The sequence below is a fragment of the Garra rufa genome, chromosome 5 (genome assembly GCF_049309525.1).
Source record: "Garra rufa chromosome 5, GarRuf1.0, whole genome shotgun sequence".
In the NCBI taxonomy this organism is placed as follows: domain Eukaryota; kingdom Metazoa; phylum Chordata; class Actinopteri; order Cypriniformes; family Cyprinidae; genus Garra; species Garra rufa.
In genome coordinates this window covers 23,831,942-23,851,488 of record NC_133365.1, presented here as the reverse complement: position 1 = coordinate 23,851,488, position 19,547 = coordinate 23,831,942, and the positions used below count along the sequence as shown (strand labels likewise).

At 37.4% G+C, this 19,547-nt stretch overlaps 1 protein-coding gene across 2 annotated transcripts; it reads left to right on the top strand.

The window, feature by feature from the left end:
- The first annotated feature begins 685 nt into the window (after window positions 1-685).
- On the top strand, window positions 686-14,629 carry c5h2orf42 (chromosome 5 C2orf42 homolog). Of its 2 annotated transcripts, XM_073839442.1 has the most exons (9): window positions 686-769; window positions 3,322-4,355; window positions 8,498-8,611; window positions 9,490-9,606; window positions 9,831-9,935; window positions 11,324-11,431; window positions 11,525-11,625; window positions 11,720-11,888; window positions 13,220-14,629. In XM_073839442.1, exons 2-9 carry the CDS (start codon window positions 3,338-3,340, stop codon window positions 13,414-13,416), a joined length of 1,929 nt encoding a protein of 642 aa, XP_073695543.1. In that variant the 5' UTR covers window positions 686-769; window positions 3,322-3,337; the 3' UTR covers window positions 13,417-14,629. The 2 variants fall into 2 exon arrangements, with proteins under 2 accessions (XP_073695543.1, XP_073695544.1); XM_073839443.1 differs by lacking the exon at window positions 9,490-9,606.
- The last annotated feature ends 4,918 nt before the right edge of the window (window positions 14,630-19,547 follow it).

The following is a 19,547-nucleotide window of genomic DNA, read 5'->3' as shown; positions in this document are numbered from 1 at the left end:
GAGGTTTATCAGACCACTGAATCTTGTTTCTCGAATGTCCTTTTGGGTGCTTTGTTGCAAATTCCAAGTGTGTTGTCATGTCTTTACTGAGGAGAGGATCCACCATGTTTGTCCCATCTGCATATATGGTCAGGGAGCTCAACTAGAGTGACCACCAGGTTCTTGGTCACCACTCTAGACAAGATCCTTCTCCATCAATTGCTCAGTTTGGCCAGGAGGCCAGCCCAAGGAAGAGTCCTGGATGTTTTAAACTTCTTCCATTAACTGTAACAGAGACTACACGCTTCTGTAAACCTTCAATGCAGCAGAATTTTTTCTGAACTCTTCCCCAGGTGTGTGGCTTGATGCAATCCTGTTTCTGAGCTCTACAGGCAAATTATGTTTTACCTCAGGGCTTGGTTTTTGCTCTGATATGCATTTTCAGCTGTTAGATGTTTTAGGTTCGTGTGCCTTTTCCAAATCATACTCATTCAACTGAATTTGCCACAGGTTAACTTCACTCTATGCTATACTTATGCAATGGAATCAGTTATTTATTTTTAATACATTTGCAATAAAGTTGAGATAGGCCCAGTAAATAATGAGAGTTGCTACTGACTTCAGTTCCCAGTATGCTTTTGATTGGTCGCCCCGTGGCCAATGGGAAAGCTCGTTACAGCCGCAGCGGAGAGTCTGTTTGTAAGGAGGAATGGCGACGGTTCCTGAAGCTCTAAAGTGAAATCCTCCGCCGAATCTGACCACTGAGCGCATGGAAAGCGCCACTGTAGAGGTTGGCCTGTCTCTCATCATCATTTACTTCACTGTGTTCGTTCTCTGTCACGCAGCTAATTCAAATCAGTCCTTATGTGTCGATGTCATTTTAATGCTTTAGTAATCTTGTACTGTATCATTGCATGTCAATGTAATTTAAATATCATTAGTAGAAATGTGCAATTATGTTTCTTCTGGAAGAATTTGATGAAGTATTTAATGAATGTTTAACCTGTTTTTATCTTCGTTTTAAATTGATCTATTATCATTTATTACAAAGACGAAACATTTTATTGGATAGGGATTTACAATTAGAGATTACACTAACCAAATAAAGTACAATAGTTTTCTGGACGTGGTACTGTGGCAATATATGGGGATTTAGACACGTGCCAAACCAACACCAGTTTTTTTTTTTTTTTTTTTTTTTTGTTGGCATATACAGTGTATTGGTATGATTTATTCCTGGGATTCTGTAATATTTCTGTATTTTAGAGTTTCTAAAGGGGTGTTTCACCAAAATTAATTGTTCAAAGCTTTTCACAATACTTTGATATGCCCACTATAATGAATAAAAAAAGATTGCATTTTTTTTACATTTTTCTAGCGTAAAATAATGTCTTACATCTATCTTAAACCAAGCATTTTGTCATGTACCTGAGGAACTTCACTTTGTACTTAGTTTGTACTTAGCATATTATTAACAAAATGAGCATAGTGTCTGTAATATTTGGCAATAATGTAAGCTTTTATTTGTGTTCTTTTCTTGTGAAGAATATTTTTCTAACAAACTGCAAGATATTTTATAAAAAACAGACTTGTTCAGACAGTCTGTACTCAACCCCATCACACTAACCATTCTACGCCCATAATAATTTGACTCTGCTCATATGTGACGTCATTTACCAGAAATTACATTATTCAGGTCTCTTTAATAGTGGTGCAGAAAATTGTATGTAGTATCATACTTATTCATGTATTTGAGGCATATTATAGTCAGGGAGGTTACTGTCAAGCTTAACAACTTAACCCTGTCATGTAAAATTAAGATGGAAAATTATTATTTTTATACATTTTTATACAACATTTTATTTTAATCCATATGTATATACAAAGTACTTATTTTATTGCTGCCATAGATGGTCTACTCACCTAATTACATGAGGAGCAGGGCCATTTTGAGTGAAAAACCTCAAGCCTGTAACAAATATACATTTCATTGTTACGAGGTTGTAAACTTGTGATGGAGTTGAGTTATTTACTTCATTTATTAATAATTTGAATGAAAAAAATATAAGAAAGTCATGGTTTCAGGAAATATATACTTACCAGAATCATAACAACTCTTATTTTTGTTATAAATAGAATTTTTGATGTAATTTATTCACTAAACTTTGACAAGCATCCTACATCAGAAATTGCACCCACATGTGCAGCAGAAAGACAGCGTTGGGCATGCAGATATGTTGACCCAGAAATGAGGGGACAGAATGAGAGAGAAACAAAAACAAAAATTAAAACCAAAGGCAATGTATCCCTTTAAATGTGTTAAGACTTCAACCCCATCACACCTTGTCACATTAATATTTTTGGAAAAACATAGGGGAGACAATTAAGAATGAAAGCATTTCTTGCTGATTAACATCTGACTAAAACAATAAAATTGTGGTTTTGAATGAACTTCTAATTAATCATATTTTTTTTTTACAAAAATAAAGAGACCATAGACACACAATTTGTGTATTTTTAAAAATGTAAAAAAATATGATAAATGTTATATTTGTTTCATTTAATTGTTATAAGGGACACATGCGCAGAAGGTAGATGTTTGTTTTATAACAAGTACTGTATCAAATAATTTTTAAACCAATCCCATTTTGTCCATTACGGGTGTCTAATCTGAAAAAAACTGAAAATGATAAAAGGTTGTTAATGCCTGAGGTGGGAAAAAAGCTTTGACATGTGCCTAATTATGTGGGGCATTTAGAAAATTAATCATATGTAGTTGAAAAAAAAACAAACATATACAACAATTTCAAGTCGAAATGTTACAGAATTACAGGAATTACCCATATATGTTATCCATTCAATAACATGGCTTTGCCATCTGATACTATGACTGTACTTTTAGCATTTCCAGCCTTTCATCAACAAAGCTGAATAGGCTCCTAATTCAAAAAAAGTATAGAGTCATTCACAAGGTGCAGGTGCAATAAAAAGCTGCTTCATTGCTAAAAAACAATAGAAGACATTTGCAAGTATTGTTTCCTACAGTGGATTGCTCTCTTTGTTTTGTGTCTTTCATTTAGTTGTGAGAAACCACCTCAAATGAAGCAATGTGTGAGTGAACTGTTTGAATGAATCAAACTGAATTACAAACAATTTCAGACCTTTTTACAAATCAGTACATGGTGTATGGTAATCTTCAACATCAGACGAGGACTTATCATTGATACTTAACTGGGGTTTGTGCTTCAGTAAAAAGTAGTAATATAGTACCTGAACCGTTTTTTTAGGGCTTCCCCCTTGTTTATGAACAATAAAATTGTCCTTTATGAATTTCAATTTCAGTGTACATGTGCTAACAATGAACGTTCCTCTGATAAACTCTGGAATACCTCTGGCGTCACAAACGGTGGTTTCTCCTGTGACTCAAACCTCCGGCAACTTGAGTGGGAAACCTCGGGACAAGCGGAAGACTCCTGCGTTTCTGTCCAACTTGGGCAAGGCTACCTTAAGAGGCATCCGCAAGTGCCCTCAGTGTGGCGTTTACAACGGCACCCGTGGCCTCAGCTGTAAGAACAAGGCCTGTGGAACCATCTTTAGGGATGGAGACCATGCTACGGGACGCTTGAAGAAAGGGGCATGTGAAGTGATTCGAGTTGTGACAGACAGTGGAGGCAGCAGGGCCGGAGGGCCGCAAGTGTTCTCTGTGCGTCAGCGGGGACGTGGCTCTGAACAACGAGGCTTTGTTGAGTTAGTCATCACGGATACAGCTATAACCACCGCAGACGGAACCCTGCTAACCCGTGTCAACCTTGGTCGCTGTTACATGCCCTCTTGCCAGCAGAACGAAAGTGAGTTGACAGTTGAAGGTGGCCATCAGCAAGTGGCACAACCACCCAAAAGTCCCTGTACCCATGTGAAGCAAGCCATGGAGTGTCTGACCCAAGCAACACCTCTGCCACTCAAGAGCTCTGTGCTAGAGGCCCTAGTGGCCACTTCCCAGGCCAAGGAAGAGTTGTGGAGGCTGGCTACAGAGACACCAGGACCCCTAGTGCAGAGGGTCTCTAAAGGAACCCTAATAGTGAAGTGCCAGCCAGGGGAAGCCCACCCTCTGGGACTGCTGCATCTGACGGTGGGGTTATCTGGTGTTAAAGACAAGACTGTGGGTGCAGCTCCCTTTCGCTGTGCATGTTACATGCCTAATACCAAGATGGATTTAGGGCCGAGTGGGGGTCAACCTATTGTCAACGAAGGAGAAAATTCCCACCAGCATAATTTACCTGAGCGCTGCCTCCATTTCTATGCTTGTGTTTGTGCCTTCACAAGTGATGAGAAGCTGGCTTCTGAGTTTTCAGCTTTCCTAAACTACAACATGAATGGTAAGTCCACTATTTAGGTCAGAGCTGGGAAACTTAGGCCTTGGAGGGCCACTGTCCTGCAAAGTTTAGCTCCAACCCTAATCAAACACACCTGCCTGTAGCTTTCTAGTGATCTTGAAGACACACCCTGCGTTCCATTCAGAAGGGCTCATCCCTATGCCCAAATCCTTTCAAAAGGTTTACCCTCCTGAGTGAGAGCTTCAAAGGGTTGAAGGGTGTAGGGGTGCGTTTTCCCAAACGCAAATATGGGCACAAGTTCCGTCATTTCAAATAGAGTTAAATGGAAATAACGACCATAGTTAGCTAACAATGCTTTTGGGAAACGCAACCCAGGACGCAATCCAGCTAATCAAGGTGTTCACAGTTACTTGAAAACAGTCAGGAAGGTAATCCTCCAGGAGCAGGGTTAGCTACCTATGTATAAGGTTACATCTGAAAATTCTGCATAGAATACAATACAATAGTGCTCTCTAAGTAAAGTGCACATGAAACTTGACTGAATAGATTTTGATGTTACCATGATGCTAGGCTAACAACATTACACATCAAAATGCGTAGTACACAAATATATTTTCAGTAGTGCTGTCAAATCGCAAAAAATGTTTGTTAACAATGTGTGTGTGTACAGTCGTGGCCAAAAGTCTTGAGAATGACACAAATATTAGTTTTCACAAAGTTTGCTGCTCAACTGCTTTTAGATCTTTGTTCCAGTTGTTTCTGTGATGTACTGAAATATAATTACAAGCACTTCATACATTTCAAAGGCTTTTATCAACAATTACATGACATTTATGCAAAGAGTCAGTATTTGCAGTGTTGGCCCTTCTTTTCAGGACCTCTGCAATTTGACTGGGCATGCTCTCAATCAACTTCTGGGCCAAATCCTGACTGATAGCAACCCATTCTTTCATAATCACTTCTTGGAGTTTGTCAGAATTAGTGGGTTTTTGTTTGTCCACCCGCCTCTTGAGGATTGACCACAAGTTCTCAATGGGATTAAGATCTGGGGAGTTTCCAGGCCATGGACCCATGGACCCAAATTTCAACGTTTTGGTCCCCGAGCCACTTAGTTATCACTTTTGCCTTATGGCACGGTGCTCCATCGTGCTGGAAAATGCATTGTTCTTCACCAAACTGTTGTTGGATTGTTGGAAGAAGTTGCTGTTGGAGGGTGTTTTGGTACCATTCTTTATTCGTGGCTGTGTTTTTGGGCAAAATTGTGAGTGAGCCCACTCCCTTGGATGAGAAGCAACCCCACACACGAATGGTCTCAGGATGCTTTACTGTTGGCATGACACAGGACTGATGGTAGCCCTCACCTTTTCTTCTCTGGACAAGCCTTTTTCCAGATGCCCCAAACAATCGGAAAGAGGCTTCATTGGAGAATATGACTTTGCCCCAATCCTCAGCAGTCCATTCGCCATACTTTTTGCAGAAGATCAATCTGTCCCTGATGTTTTTTTTTTTTTTTGGAGAGAAGTGGCTTCTTTGCTGCCCTTCTTGACACCAGGCCATTTTCCAAAAGTCTTGGCCTCACTGTGCGTGCAGATGCGCTCACACCTGCTTGCTGCCATTCCTGAGCAAGCTCTGCACTGGTGGCACTCCGATCCCGCAGCTGAATCCTCTTTAGGAGACGATCCTGGTGCTTGCTGGACTTTATTGGTCGCCCTGATTAAAGGGATAGTTCACCCAAAAATGAAAATTTGATGTTTATCTGCTTACCCCCAATGCACCAAACCTTTACTTTTAAAGGTTTGGTGCCCATCCAAGCCCATGATAAGGATGGCAGACTGCACCGGTTTTCATTAAAAATCTTCGTTTGTATTTTTCTGAGGAAACAAAGCCACCTACATCTTGGATGCCCTGGGGGTAACCAGATAAACATCAAATTTTCATTTTTGGGTGAACTATCCCTTTAAGTTAATTTTCATGGCAAAGAAGGACTATGCAATTCATCTGATCACTCTTCATAACATTCTGGAGTATATGCAAATTGCTATTATAAAAACTTAAGCAGCAGCTTTTCCCATTTCCAATATTTATGTAATTCTCAAAACTTTTGGCCACGACTGTATATTTGTATGTATATATAGACATATGTACACATACAAATATATTAATGTATTTATATATAATATTAATCATATATAATTATGGATGTATATACACATGTAAATATTGCTTAAATATATACATGTATGCTATTAATCATGATTAATTGATTTGACAGCACTACTGAAAATATATTAAAGTACTGTTAATTTTGATGTTTATTAGATAATGTTGTTAGCCTAGCATCAAAAAAACAACTTTATTTTGGATGTGATTAATCGCAATTAATCGATTTGAAAGCAGTAATTTTCAGACTTAGCATTTTAAATTGGATTAAATTCATGAATTAGATAAACTTTTTATTGATACTGAATGGAATATATTAGTAATTTTCTCTCAACATTTTTTTTCTCCTCTATACTGCAGGTGATTATCTCAGCAATTACAGTGCATTCAGAAAGTATTCAGACCCCCTTCATTTTTAAAAAAAATTGTTATGTTTCAGCCTGATACTACAATTGTTTACATTAATTTTTTTCTCATTAATCTACACTCCGTACCCCGTAATGACAAAGTGAAAATGGAATTTTAGAAATGTCTGTTAAATTTATTAAAAAGGAAAAACTGAAATATCACATTTACTCAGTACTTAGTTGAAGCACCTTTGGCAGCAATTACAGACTCAATTCTTTTTGGGTATGACGAAACAAGCTTTGCACACCTGGATTGAGGGATTTTCTGCCATTCTTCTTTGCAAATTCTCTCAAGCTTGGTCAGGTTGGATGGGGACCATCAACAGACAGCCATTTTTTGGTCTCTCCAGAGATGTTTGATATGGTTCTAGTCAGGGCTCTGGCTGGGCCACTCTAGGACATTTCACATAGTTGTTCCTAAACCACTGTGTTGCCTCTCAATATTTTGGTGCACTGAGCTTTTCTTCTACTCTGAAGAGTCCCTCAATCCCTGCCACTGAAAAACAGCCCCACAGCATGAGGCTGCTACCAGCACACGTTACTTTTGGGATGGTGCTCTGCAGGTGTTGAGCAGGTCTGGTTTCCTTCAAACATGATGCTTAGAATTGAGGTTCATCAGACCAGAGAAACTTGTTTCTCAGAGTCTGAGGGTCCATTAGACACCGTTTTGAAAATTCCAAAATTCAGATGAGAAGATTTAGAGTTTGACTACATCGCCATAAAGCCAGATTGGTGGAGTGTTGCAGTGATGTTTGTCCTTCTGTAGGTTTCTCCAATCTGCATATATGATCATGGAGCTCAACTAGAGTGACCATCAGGTTCTTGGTCACCAGTCTAGACAAGGACCTTCTCCACAAATTGCTTAGTTTGGCTGGGTGACCAGCTCAAGGAAGAGACCTGGTTGTGTCAAACTTCTTCCATTTGAGAATTATGGAAGCCACTGTGCTCTTGGGAACCTTCAGTGCACCAGAATTTTTTTGTAGCCTTCTCCAGGTCTATGCCTCGATGCAATTCTGTCTCTGAGCTCTGCAGGCAGTTCCTTTGACCTTATAGCATGGTTTTTACTCTGATATGCATTGTTAGCTGTGAGGCCTTTTATAGAGGGGTGTGTGCCTTTCCAAATCATATCAAGTCAATGTAATTTACCACAGGTGGACTTCAATCAAGGTGTAAAAACACCTTAGCAATGATCAAGAGAAATGGGAAATGTTATATTTAATTTGTTTTTGTTTTTTTTAAATACATTTACACACATTTCTAAAATTCAGTTTTCACTTTGTCATTATGAGGTACAGAGTGTATATTAAGGAGAAAAAAAAATCAACAATTGTAGTATCAGGCTGCAACTTTGAAAAAGGTGAAGGGTGTCTGAATACTTTCTGAATGCACTGTATATTCACCATTAGGGATACATGTAATGCTTCTTTAGGTTTTGGCCAGAACTAGCAAAATCAGAATGTATACTATCAGTGCCTTTAGGAAACATCATTTGTGTCAAGAGCACACCTGTAATGACAAAAAGTCTTGTCTTGGGAGGGTTCACAAGGGTTTGGAATAGTGTATTGGTTGTTTTTCTATGCATCAGAGTTGACTGTGAGAATTATTGTGCCTATTCAGGACTGCAGGAGAGGGCAGATGCCACAACGCTCAGTATACCTGAGACTCAGCAGCACATTGAGCCTTCCATCTCTCACCGTTCAAAGAGACTTAAATTTGTGGAGTCCTCTACTGGTAAGTTGAAGCCTATGGACAGACCACACAGAACGTGTGACCTCAGATCTACTGCACAAAGGCCACTGTTGCCAAGCACTTTCAATAGAAAGTAGCTAAAGTCTGCTTGAAAATAGCTACATTAGCATATATTAGCATTAATTAGCATATTCATGATGCCGTTGCATTGTATTTTAATTATGCCCAGTGTCAATCCTTTACATCCATTTGCTTCTCTTCTACTCTGCTCTCTGTAGTTTAATACAGCTGAATTTAGAAAAAAACCCTTCTCATTTACATATTTTTCTCCTGATTTATAACAGCAGAACAGATTCACCACATAAGTTAAAGGATGTGCAGTGATTTTAGATATATTTACATATAAAATGATCACTCACAGCCTATGTGAGAGTAACAAACTACAAGACGAATGTTCAGTTTTCAGTCAGCGAGGATCTTTTCCATTGAGAAGAGATCTGAAAAGTGACCAGGTTGGCAGCAGTGGTTTGTAACTGCTTATTTTTGGAGTAATCGCAACATATGTATGTGGTAAAATTTGTTAAGATAAGCTGAGAGTGTTACATAGATCAACTTCACAAATGAAAAAAGATTCACCAAAATATGTAATAAACAGACACACGAGGAAGCAGGGAATTTTGTGAATGATGGATGTTCCAATTTTGTGGAAATCTGAGCTTTCTGTTGGCGCAGATTCTGTGTGGGCCTGCTTATGGACCTCAAAATGAATCCTTCTTGGAGTTTCTTCTTTTCCACCCACTAAAATCTGTTGTTGATGTCTAAATGCTGCTGTTATGTTCTGCAGTTTCTGACCACCTCCTCTGTAATCTGTTTTCCTCTTTTATTCTTTGGCTCTCTGGACCTGTCGCTGTTTCACACAGCTTCCTTTGTGTCTTCCACATCTCTTCTGGCTGTCAAAGACACTATTGCTCCCATCCTAAACCAGCGCAAGCCCACTCACAGAAAACACTCCAGTTCTACTGGGCTTAAGAACCCAGGTGCTGCCAGATACTTCCTCTTCACTTTTTGCTTTTATTTCCATTTTTTCCCCAGCACTCACACTCTTCTTGTTCTTCAGTACAGATAGAAAACTTTTGTTGGTTGATTTTTAGAGTTTTTAGAGTTACCCGTTTAGATTTGAAAATATAAATGATGTTCACATGGCTTTCATTATCATAGTTTGTTGATTTGATATGTGTTGTGTGGTTGGGTCATTAAACAGGAAGCAGCCAGCCAGTGGATGAGATGCATGTGTCACTGGGTTTCCAGCAGTGGTTGGCCAGTGTTACTGAGAGGATCCATCAGACGATGCATTTCCAGTTTGATGGTAAGAGAATATTAGAGCGAATCTCACAAAGCCTTTCAAGAATATATCCAGGTCATATTTCACCTCCAAGATTCTGAAATATGTCATGTTGGAATGATTGTATTTACTACTTCAATGCATAAGCAAAAACACACCTTATGCATTTTTCATCATTTTGTAAAAGAAAGTTTTAAAATTAAAATGTAAGATTTCTCTAATATTTGCGATATTTGGCAGCATTTTTATGACAATTAGCATAATGAGAATCATCTTGTCAAGATTTTTGCTATTTTTCCATAATATGACAGGATGCTTGAAAGGATGCTTCTCATTATTATTAATTAGTCATAAAAATTGTTGTGAAATATTGCAAAATTAAAAACATTTTGACAGCGGTGGTACAACAAATACTACTATGTAAAAATACCTTTTAAGCAAGTCATAAGAATGTACTTTTTAAAATGTATTAAAATTTTATATTATAATTTTCTGTAATGACTGTAAAAAAATAAATAAAACAGTAATATCAGACAAAATTGACATGGAAATGTCACATTATTAATGTCTATGGTCTTAAATACTTAAAATATGCATACATACAAGTTTTTGAACAGTAAGATTTTTGATGTTTTTTGAAGAAGTCTCTTTTGCTCACCAAGCCTGAATTTATTTGATCTAAAGTACAGAAAAAAACAGTCAAATTTTGAAATATTTTTAGAATATTTTAGAAGAACAGCATTTTTCTGAAATAGAAATCTTTTGTAACATTATAAATGCATTTATCATCACTTTTGATCAATTTAAAAGCATCTTTGCTAAATAAACTAAATAAAATGATTAATTTCTACAATTTCTTTACCAAAAAAATATATAAATATATATATACTAGCTTTTTAATGGTATATATAATACTTAGCTTTTTAATGGTATAGTGTATAATGTTATAAAAGCTTTTAATTTCAGATAAATCTTTGAATCTTTCTTTTCATCAAAGGATCCTGAAGAAAGTGTACTCAACACTTTTAATATTGATAATAATAATAATAATTAATAATAATAGTAAATGTTTCTTGAACAGCAAATCAGCATATTAGAGTAATTTCTGAAGGATCATGTGACACTGAAGACTGGAGTAATGATTCTGAAAATGTAGCTTTGATCACAGGAATAAATTACATTTGAAAATACATTAAAGTAAATTATTTTAAATATTAAAAACATTTAACAGTATTACTGCATTTTCTGTATTTTAGATCAAATAAATGCAGGCTTGGTGAGCAAAAGAGACTTCGTTAAAAAAATCTTCTATTAAAAATCTTACTGTTCAAAAACTTTTGACTGGTAGTATATATGTAAAGTTTCCCACTTTTCAAGCATTTCTACCTTTGATTTTGATATTTTGTAAACAGGAAAGCCAGAGCCGCTGGTGTTCCACATTCCTCAGGCTTTCTTCAATGCCTTACAGCAGCGTTTATCATTGGGCTCAAAGAAGAGAAGACTACCCAACTACACCACCAGTGAGTATAATACCTGTAGCCATTAGTATATAACCTTACACTGATAATGTGCTAACAGTCTAATCTGATATTTTGTCATTTGTGTGTTTTTAGCATTTGTGCGTAATGACGCTTTGCCCCTGGGCTCTTTCTCTAAATACAGTTGGCACATTACCAACTTGATGCATGTGAAACGCATCTTTGATACCCCAGAGGTGTGTACTCGTTTTCTCCCTGATGTGTCAGATCTTTACTAATGGCCATAGCATCTGTGGGCAGTCTCTAAATGATGGCACTCTGTTTGAACAGTTACCTCTAGAACTCACTCAGAGTTTTGTGAAGAACAGTGACGGCTCCTATTCACCGTACCGTTGTCGGGAAACCCCTCCTGATCCTGGATCAGACACCTGCGTCCATTCACGCACCAATAAGCCTCTGGCCATCAGACCACTAGAGCTACGTACCTTTCTTAGAGTGGGTAAGTGCATCTATTCACTTAGTATGAAGGTAGACTTATCAGTCCTAGTTTTGTGCCAAATCATATTCCCCTGTCGCTTCTCATCCCCAATGTGATTCCACTGGCTAAAAGAATTGTTCTTTTTAAGGAGCAGGTCATATGGTATTTTAGTGTCCTAATATTGTGTTGGAGTCCCCAACAACAGGTTTAAATGCATCTAAAGGCCTTTGCACACTGAGCACGACGTGAAAACGTTAGGCGAATCGCCGACGAATGGTGCTTTCACACCGATTGTTTGCCTTCTGCTAATTCATAGAAAACATTGTAATTGTTTTATTAGAATATACATTTAAAATTATAATAATTTTGCAATGATATGTTTGGAGCAGTTTCGATCTTAAGCTCTGTAAACCAATTCCATAAGCCTACTCTGCTCTAATTGTTAAACTGGCCAAGTCTGTTGTGATTGGTCTTTCTTTATACAATACAAGCAAATGCACTGGTAAACTGTAAACACTTCTCAAAACAATAATGGTGGATACGTTAGCCGAGTGCTAACATGACTAACTGCTGAAACAATACAGTTTGTAAACCAAAATTGGTCTACATTCTTACTAAACGAAGTAATTAGAGCAACGACAGTCTACATTAATCAACACATTCTTAGAAAATAGTGGGTTCACAGCCAATTATCAGAACTATTTCAGTAAGACAGTTATATTGTGGAACTAGATATACATGACATATTATCACAAAAACCTTGATATTTTGAGCACTCAATTGAAAATGTACACATAACGTATCAATCATACTTGCAGGTTGTGGTTCGGAGACACTTGTTGGTCCAAATAAAGAAGGTACAGACTTATATTTCATGGACAATTTTTTAGTGAATCCGGCATTGAACTCTCCAGGATTAGAGAAGCAGTCCTCTGTAAAATGAGGAGCACAACAAAAGGTTTGAATTATATTGCTGTAGAAAAAAAAAACAGTTTTAACCACTGATTCTTCACATTATCATCTTTTGGCAATGAAAATAAAACAAACTTGCTTTCACAGCGCAGAACACAGCGTCTTCTCGACATGATGTAAACACACTAACTAGCTGAAGTGTTTGTGGGCAGGTCAGAGTGTTTGTGGTTCGCAGGCAGGCGGGAATTATGCTAATATGTTACCTAGTGATGTATATCGGTAACAGGCAGAAGATTCGAAAATATGATGACTCGTTAACACCGTTCACAGACTGGCTTTGACTTTGTCAATTGGGAGAGGTTTGTACAAGAAGATAATTATCATCATTTGATGTATTGTTTTGCTTTATGACTAAAACACTATGGTATCATTTCTCTCAGGGACAAGTGTTGCTGAGCAGACAGAGCCTGTGCCCTTTGTGATCGAATGGATCCCAGATATCCTTCCGCACTCAAAGGTGGGAGAACTGAGGATCCGGTTTGAGTACGGCCATCAGCTGGGTAGTAAACCGGACCACTGCAAGAGCTCTGCTGGGACAGAGAGAACTGAACAAACAGATGCCATCCCACACCAGTAAAGACCTGTTGTAGAAACACCTCAAGACCCTGGGTCATGAAATTCTCATGTGGTTCGACAATTGCAATTCTCCACTGATCATAAGTTACCCTTTTGAGTAAATCAAAAACAATTCCACATTTTATTGCACTCACACTATATTGCCAAATGTATTGTACTAATGAACAGGTTTGACTACTGTTATTTCCATGGGTACAAATCCTAATGTTTAAGCATATAATGATATTCTAGAGGAATGTGTTGTTCTATTTTGTTAGCAACAGCTACGACAGGATCTTTTTTTATTCTAACATGACAATACCTCTGTGTATAAGGCAAGGTTCAAAAAGAAATGATCGATTCAGTCAGTGTGGAAGAACTTGAATGGTCTGCAAAAATCAAAGTCCTAATCCTAGCTGAAAATCTCTGGAGTGGATTTAAATGCAGACTTTAAGCCAAAAACTCATCACCAAACACCAATGACTTGTAAATATGGGTGCAGTCATTTATGACACTTCCAAAACTTTTGCAACAGAGATGGAAATTCAATTTATAATTACATAAATTGTTTCCATCTTTGTTGCCACAGTTTTGGAAGTTCGTTTTTCTGTTCTAAAAAGGGGTGTCCCAATACTTCTGTTCATGTAGTGTATGTACAAGTCATTGGTGTTTGGTGATGAGTTTTGGCTCAAGGTCTGCATTTAAAGTCACTCCAGAGGTGTTCACCTGAGATTAGGATTTTGCTTTCTGCAGACCAGTCAAGTTCTTCCACACTGACTGAATCAATCATTTCTTTTTGAACCTTGCCTTGTACACAAGAATTAGAATTAGAAAAGGGTCCTGTCAAAACTGTTGCCATAAAATTAGAAGCACACAATCTCCTAAAATATCATGATATGCTTAAACATAAAGATTTGTACTCCCTTAATTAGTCAAACCTTTTTATTAGAAGGGGGTGTCCCAATACTTTTGGCAATAGTGTATATTAGATGGCAACGAAAAACGTATAAGGTGCTACCCAGACATACAACTGTAAAATATTTGTAATATACAGTACATGTAAAAAAATGGTGTTAGCATGTTTTGTGCTGTACAGTAATATACCATAGCCATTTTTCCATGTCTTGTTTTCAGCAATCATGTACATTAATGCATTTATGTGTTTGTTGTATTCAGACTGATGAACGAAAAATAAAATATTAAAAGCCTACATTTGCTGGTAATAGGCTACATCATTTTGTGGGTGTGTCTTTCTCTCTCTCTCTCTCTCTCTCTCTCACACACACACACACACACACACACACACACACACACACACACACACACACACACACACACACACATGTTGGGTTTACATGTTTTATGGGGACATTCCATAGGCGTAATGGTTTTTATACTGTACAAACCGTACTTTCTATCGCCCTACACCTACCCTACACCTAAACCTAGCCCTCACAGGAGATTGTGCACACTTTTACTTCATCAAAAAAACTCATTGTGCATGATTTATAAGCCTGTTTCCTCATGGGGACCTGAGAAATGTCCCCACAAGGTCAAAATCTACTGGTATTCCTATCCTTGTGGGGACATTTGGTCCCCACAACGTGATGAATACCAGGCACACACACACACACACACACACACACACACACACACACACACACACACACACACACACACACACACACACACACACACACACACACACACAGATACACTCTTTATTTGTGTTAAAAGAAATGAGCATTCTGTTTTTTGCTGTTCACCTCGTCAATTTTTTCGTTAACTTATGAGTTAACTAACTTGTAACGTGTGCAATGGGTCACAACTTCCCAGTTGCCCAAATTTGCACAGTGAACGCCCGTCTTTAGGACCTGAGAGTTTGAATGTTTTTAACAAGAACACCCTGTTCGCTACCACCAACTGTCTATTGATGGCCAATTCTATATTTAGTAAAGTCAAGCTTTACGCATTGGGTGGAGTAAATGTTTGTCTGCACTGAGACTTAATATCTTAATCTTAATCACCATTATCGCTATTGATATAAGAGAGAACAAGTTAAATGGTATAAATTATTTTCTTTGCAAGGGACTTTACAACATACAGTACCAGCCCTCGCATTTTAGCAACCATTTTACTATATCTTCTTAAGGGACAATACTATAGAAATTAAATTAAATATATTTTAAAATGTGCAGCTTGTATATCAGTGTAGATTTGCTATCCTCTAAAAATTACTCAACATACAGCCATTATTGTCAAAATAGCTGGCAACAAAAGTGAGTACACTATAAGTGATAACAGAAGTATGTCGTTTAACCATGCAAAGCCACATGTCCTATTCATCATGTTTATGTTTTTGTCTGCTTGACAGGACCATACAAACTTGTGTATCTTGTTTTAGAGCAGTTAAAATTGCACTCATTCTGTGTGTCAGGTGCAGAACCTGGCTTCAAAAAACAGATGCATGAGTGCTGCCAGCATTGCTTTTAAAGGTGGCAAAAGTAGAGGGACCATACGCTGCACACTGCAACAAGTCGTTTTGCATAGGCGTTATCCCAGAAGGAAGCCTCATCTGAAGCTGGCTCACAAGAAAGCCTGCAAACGGTTCGCTGAAGACCTGTCCAAGAGCATGAATTACTGGAATCTTGTCCTGTGGTCTGATGAGACTATAAGATAAACTTGTTTGGCTCAGATGGTGTCCAGCATGTGTGGCGATGCCCAGGTGAGGAATATCAATAAAATTGTGTCTTGTCTACAGTCAAGCGTGGTGGTAGTATAATGGTCTGGGGCTGCATGAGTGCTGCTGGTACTTGGGAGCTGCAGTTCGTCGAGGGAAACATGGATTCCATTATGTACTGTATATTCTGAAGCAGAACTTGATGCATTCCCTCCAGAAACTAGGCTGAACGGCAGTTTTCCAACATGATAATGGGCCCAAACACACCACCAAGATGACAACTGCCTTGCTGAGGAAGCTGAAAGTGAAGGTGAAGGGGTGGCCAAGTATGTCTCCAGAACTGAACCCTATTAAGCACCTGTGGGGCATCCTCAAGCGGAAGGTGGAGACGCACCATGTGTCTAACATCCAGCAGCTTGAGATTATAGAGAGTGGAAGAGGATCCCAGCAACAACCTGTGCAGCTCTGGTCAATTCCATGCCCAGTGCCAGATAACAATGGTGCTAACACAATATTTTGACACTTTGGACAAGTTCCCTTAGGGTGTACTCACTTTTGTTGCCAGCTATTTTGACAATAATGGCTGTATGGTGAGTATTTTTCAGAGGACAGTAAATCTATACTGCTAAACAAGCTGCACATTGACTACTCTAAAATATACGCAAGTTTCATTTCTATAGTATTGTCCCTTGAGAAGAAATACAAAAATGGTTGCTTAAATGTGAGGAGTGTACTCACTTTTGTGACATACCGTATGTTGTTAATAAGGAAAATGTACAATGGAATTATGCAAGGGTAAAAACATCATATGAGATATTAGTATACAAGCACTGACAAGAGCATATTCCTGGTTTTGCTCTTACTAGTCTACATCCCCTCCAGAACCCTGAGATCGGTAATTGAGTGATGCCTCATGGTATCATCACAGAAAGGCACACAATTACTTTCCAGAACATTTTAGTTCACTGTTCCTTGCTAGAGGAATGATCTTTGTGTGATCCACCCCCATCCGGAATGCTGAATGACTGATAATGTTCAAGAGACAGCTGAAAATCTCTTCCAGATGTTCATCAATTCTGCAGCAAGATGACAAATGTAGCATCATAAAGACTAGTTTAACCCTTACAAATTTTGGTCTCTCATTTAATTTGAAGGCTTAAACAGTCATATAATGAAAATTAGTAGATGAGAATTGGAGATGCTATGTTTTTTCACACTAAGGATGAAAAAAAAAAACAGTCAGCTGTTTCATATTACCAAGCAAAGTGCCACAAGTCTCTCCAATGCATTAGAGGCACACTTTTGTAGCTGTCTTCTGTTGCAGTTGGTGGAAAAATGTGGATCAACCTCAGCAGCGTGACCAAACCACTGTTCCAGGCTGTGGGAAAACAAAAAGTATGAAAAACAATGGACATGATCTCAACATTATCATTAGGAATATATCATTTAAAATATAAAACAACAAGTAAGAGTTTGATTTGACGTAGTATTAAAGAAACAGTACACTCCAAAAGAAAATTTGCTTAAAATGTACTCGCCATTGGGCCATCCAAAATGTACGTGAGTTTGTTTTTTATTTGGATTTGTAGAAATTTAGCATTACATCACTTGCTCGACAATGCATCCTCTGCAGTGAATAGGTGCCATCAGAATGAGAGTCTAAAAAGCTGATAATACCATCACAATGATCCACAAGTAATTCATACGACTCCAGTCCATCAGGTAACATCTTGTAAAGCAAAAGCTGCATGTTTGTAATAAATCCATCTTTAAGATGCTTCTAACTTCAGACCGTTGCTTTTGGCTAATACAGTCAGATTGTTTAAATATGCACACAATTAGCTGTCTCTTCTTAAATGTAAATATGTTTTTCATTGAAAGAGTTCCTCTTAAGAATACATGACTGTATAGTTTTCTTCATAGCAATTTATGTTCATCATAACTCTATCATGTGTGGAAATGACTGTGGGCAAAGTGAAGTGGTGCAAGAGACCAATACACTTAAGCTACAAAAAGTGCTTAGGCAAACATTTCCGTAAATATTCATTAAATTGCTATTTTTGTCAAATGAGTATGGTAGTATGAATCAGAACCATAGTACAGTATTTACTATCTGATACCATTATAGTACTGGTATATCACATAGAATTTCAATAGCTCTGTGTAACACTGCAGTATCAGCAATTTTGAACAATTATGCCTAATTGCCTGGGAATCTGTTTACTCCCTAAAATAATTAGTTTTACAACTGTTGTTTATATTATAATGTCGATGTAACCCGATAATTGTTGTCTTCAGAAATAAATAGGCGGTGTGGCATGGTTGAAACTCATATTAGAATTTTACTTGTTATTGAGCATTTCACACTTTTAAGAGCCTCTAAAAAAGGATTGTGCACTGGAAAAAAATTACTATAATATAATTAAAGTTGTAATATGCTTGAAATGTTTACTTAGTATACACATACAGTTGAAGTCAAAGGTTTACGTACACCTTGCAGAATCTGCAAAATGTTAAATATTTTACCAAAATAAGAGTGTTCATACAAAATGCATGATATTTTTTATTTATTACTGACCTAAAAAAAAGATATTTCACATAAAAGAAGTTTACATATAGTCCATAAGAGAAAATAATAGTTGAATTTATAATTACCCTTTTAAAGGGTATATGCTTGATTCTTAATACTTTGTTGTTACCTGAATGATCCACAGCTGTTTTTTTGTTTTGTTTAGTTTAGTGATTTAGATTTTTTCGGTTTTCAGGATTTTTGTGTATTTGAACCCTTCCCAACAATGACTGTATGATTTTAAGATCCATCTTTTCACACTGAGGACAACTGAGACACTCATATGCAACTATTACAGAAGGTTCAAACACTCACTGATGCTTTAGAACAGCCATGGGTGTAAACTTTTGATCAGAATGAGGATGTAAACATTTTTCTTATTTTGCCTAAATATCATATTTTTTTCATTTAGTAGGCCACTGCCTTTCAGAAGATACAGAAGGTACTTACATGTTTTCCAGAAGACAAAAAGGTACATTTACCCTGATCTTCAAATTCAAAAAGTTAATGCATCATTTTTCCTTCTGAAGCATAAGTGAGCATTTGAACCTTCTGTAATAGTTGCATATGAGTCCCTCAGTTGTCCTCAGTGTGAAAAGATGGATCTCAAAAATCATACAGTCATTGCTGGAAAGGGTTCAAATACACAAAAATGCTGAAAAACCAAAGAATTTGTGGGACCTGAAGGATTTTCTGAAGAACAGCGTGCAGTTTAACTGTTGAGGACAAACAAGGGACTCATGAACTATCACTGTAAATTCAACTATTAATTTCTCCTGTGGACTATGTAAACGTCTTTTATGTGAAATTATTCAGGTCAGTACTAAAAAAATTGAATGAATTTGGTATGATCCCTCTTATTTTGGTAAAATAATTAACATTTAGCAGATTTTGCAAGGTGTAT

What these genes read in the sequence shown, in the direction of transcription:
- c5h2orf42 (XM_073839442.1), top strand. Translation starts at nt 3,338, where the DNA reads ATGAACGTTCCTCTGATAAACTCTGGAATACCTCTGGCGTCACAAACG. An exon ending in TACTGGGCTTAAGAACCCAG is followed by an intron (nt 9,607 to 9,830) that starts GTGCTGCCAGAT and finishes GTCATTAAACAG; the next exon opens with GAAGCAGCCAGCCAGTGGAT. An exon ending in GCATCTTTGATACCCCAGAG is followed by an intron (nt 11,626 to 11,719) that starts GTGTGTACTCGT and finishes CTGTTTGAACAG; the next exon opens with TTACCTCTAGAACTCACTCA.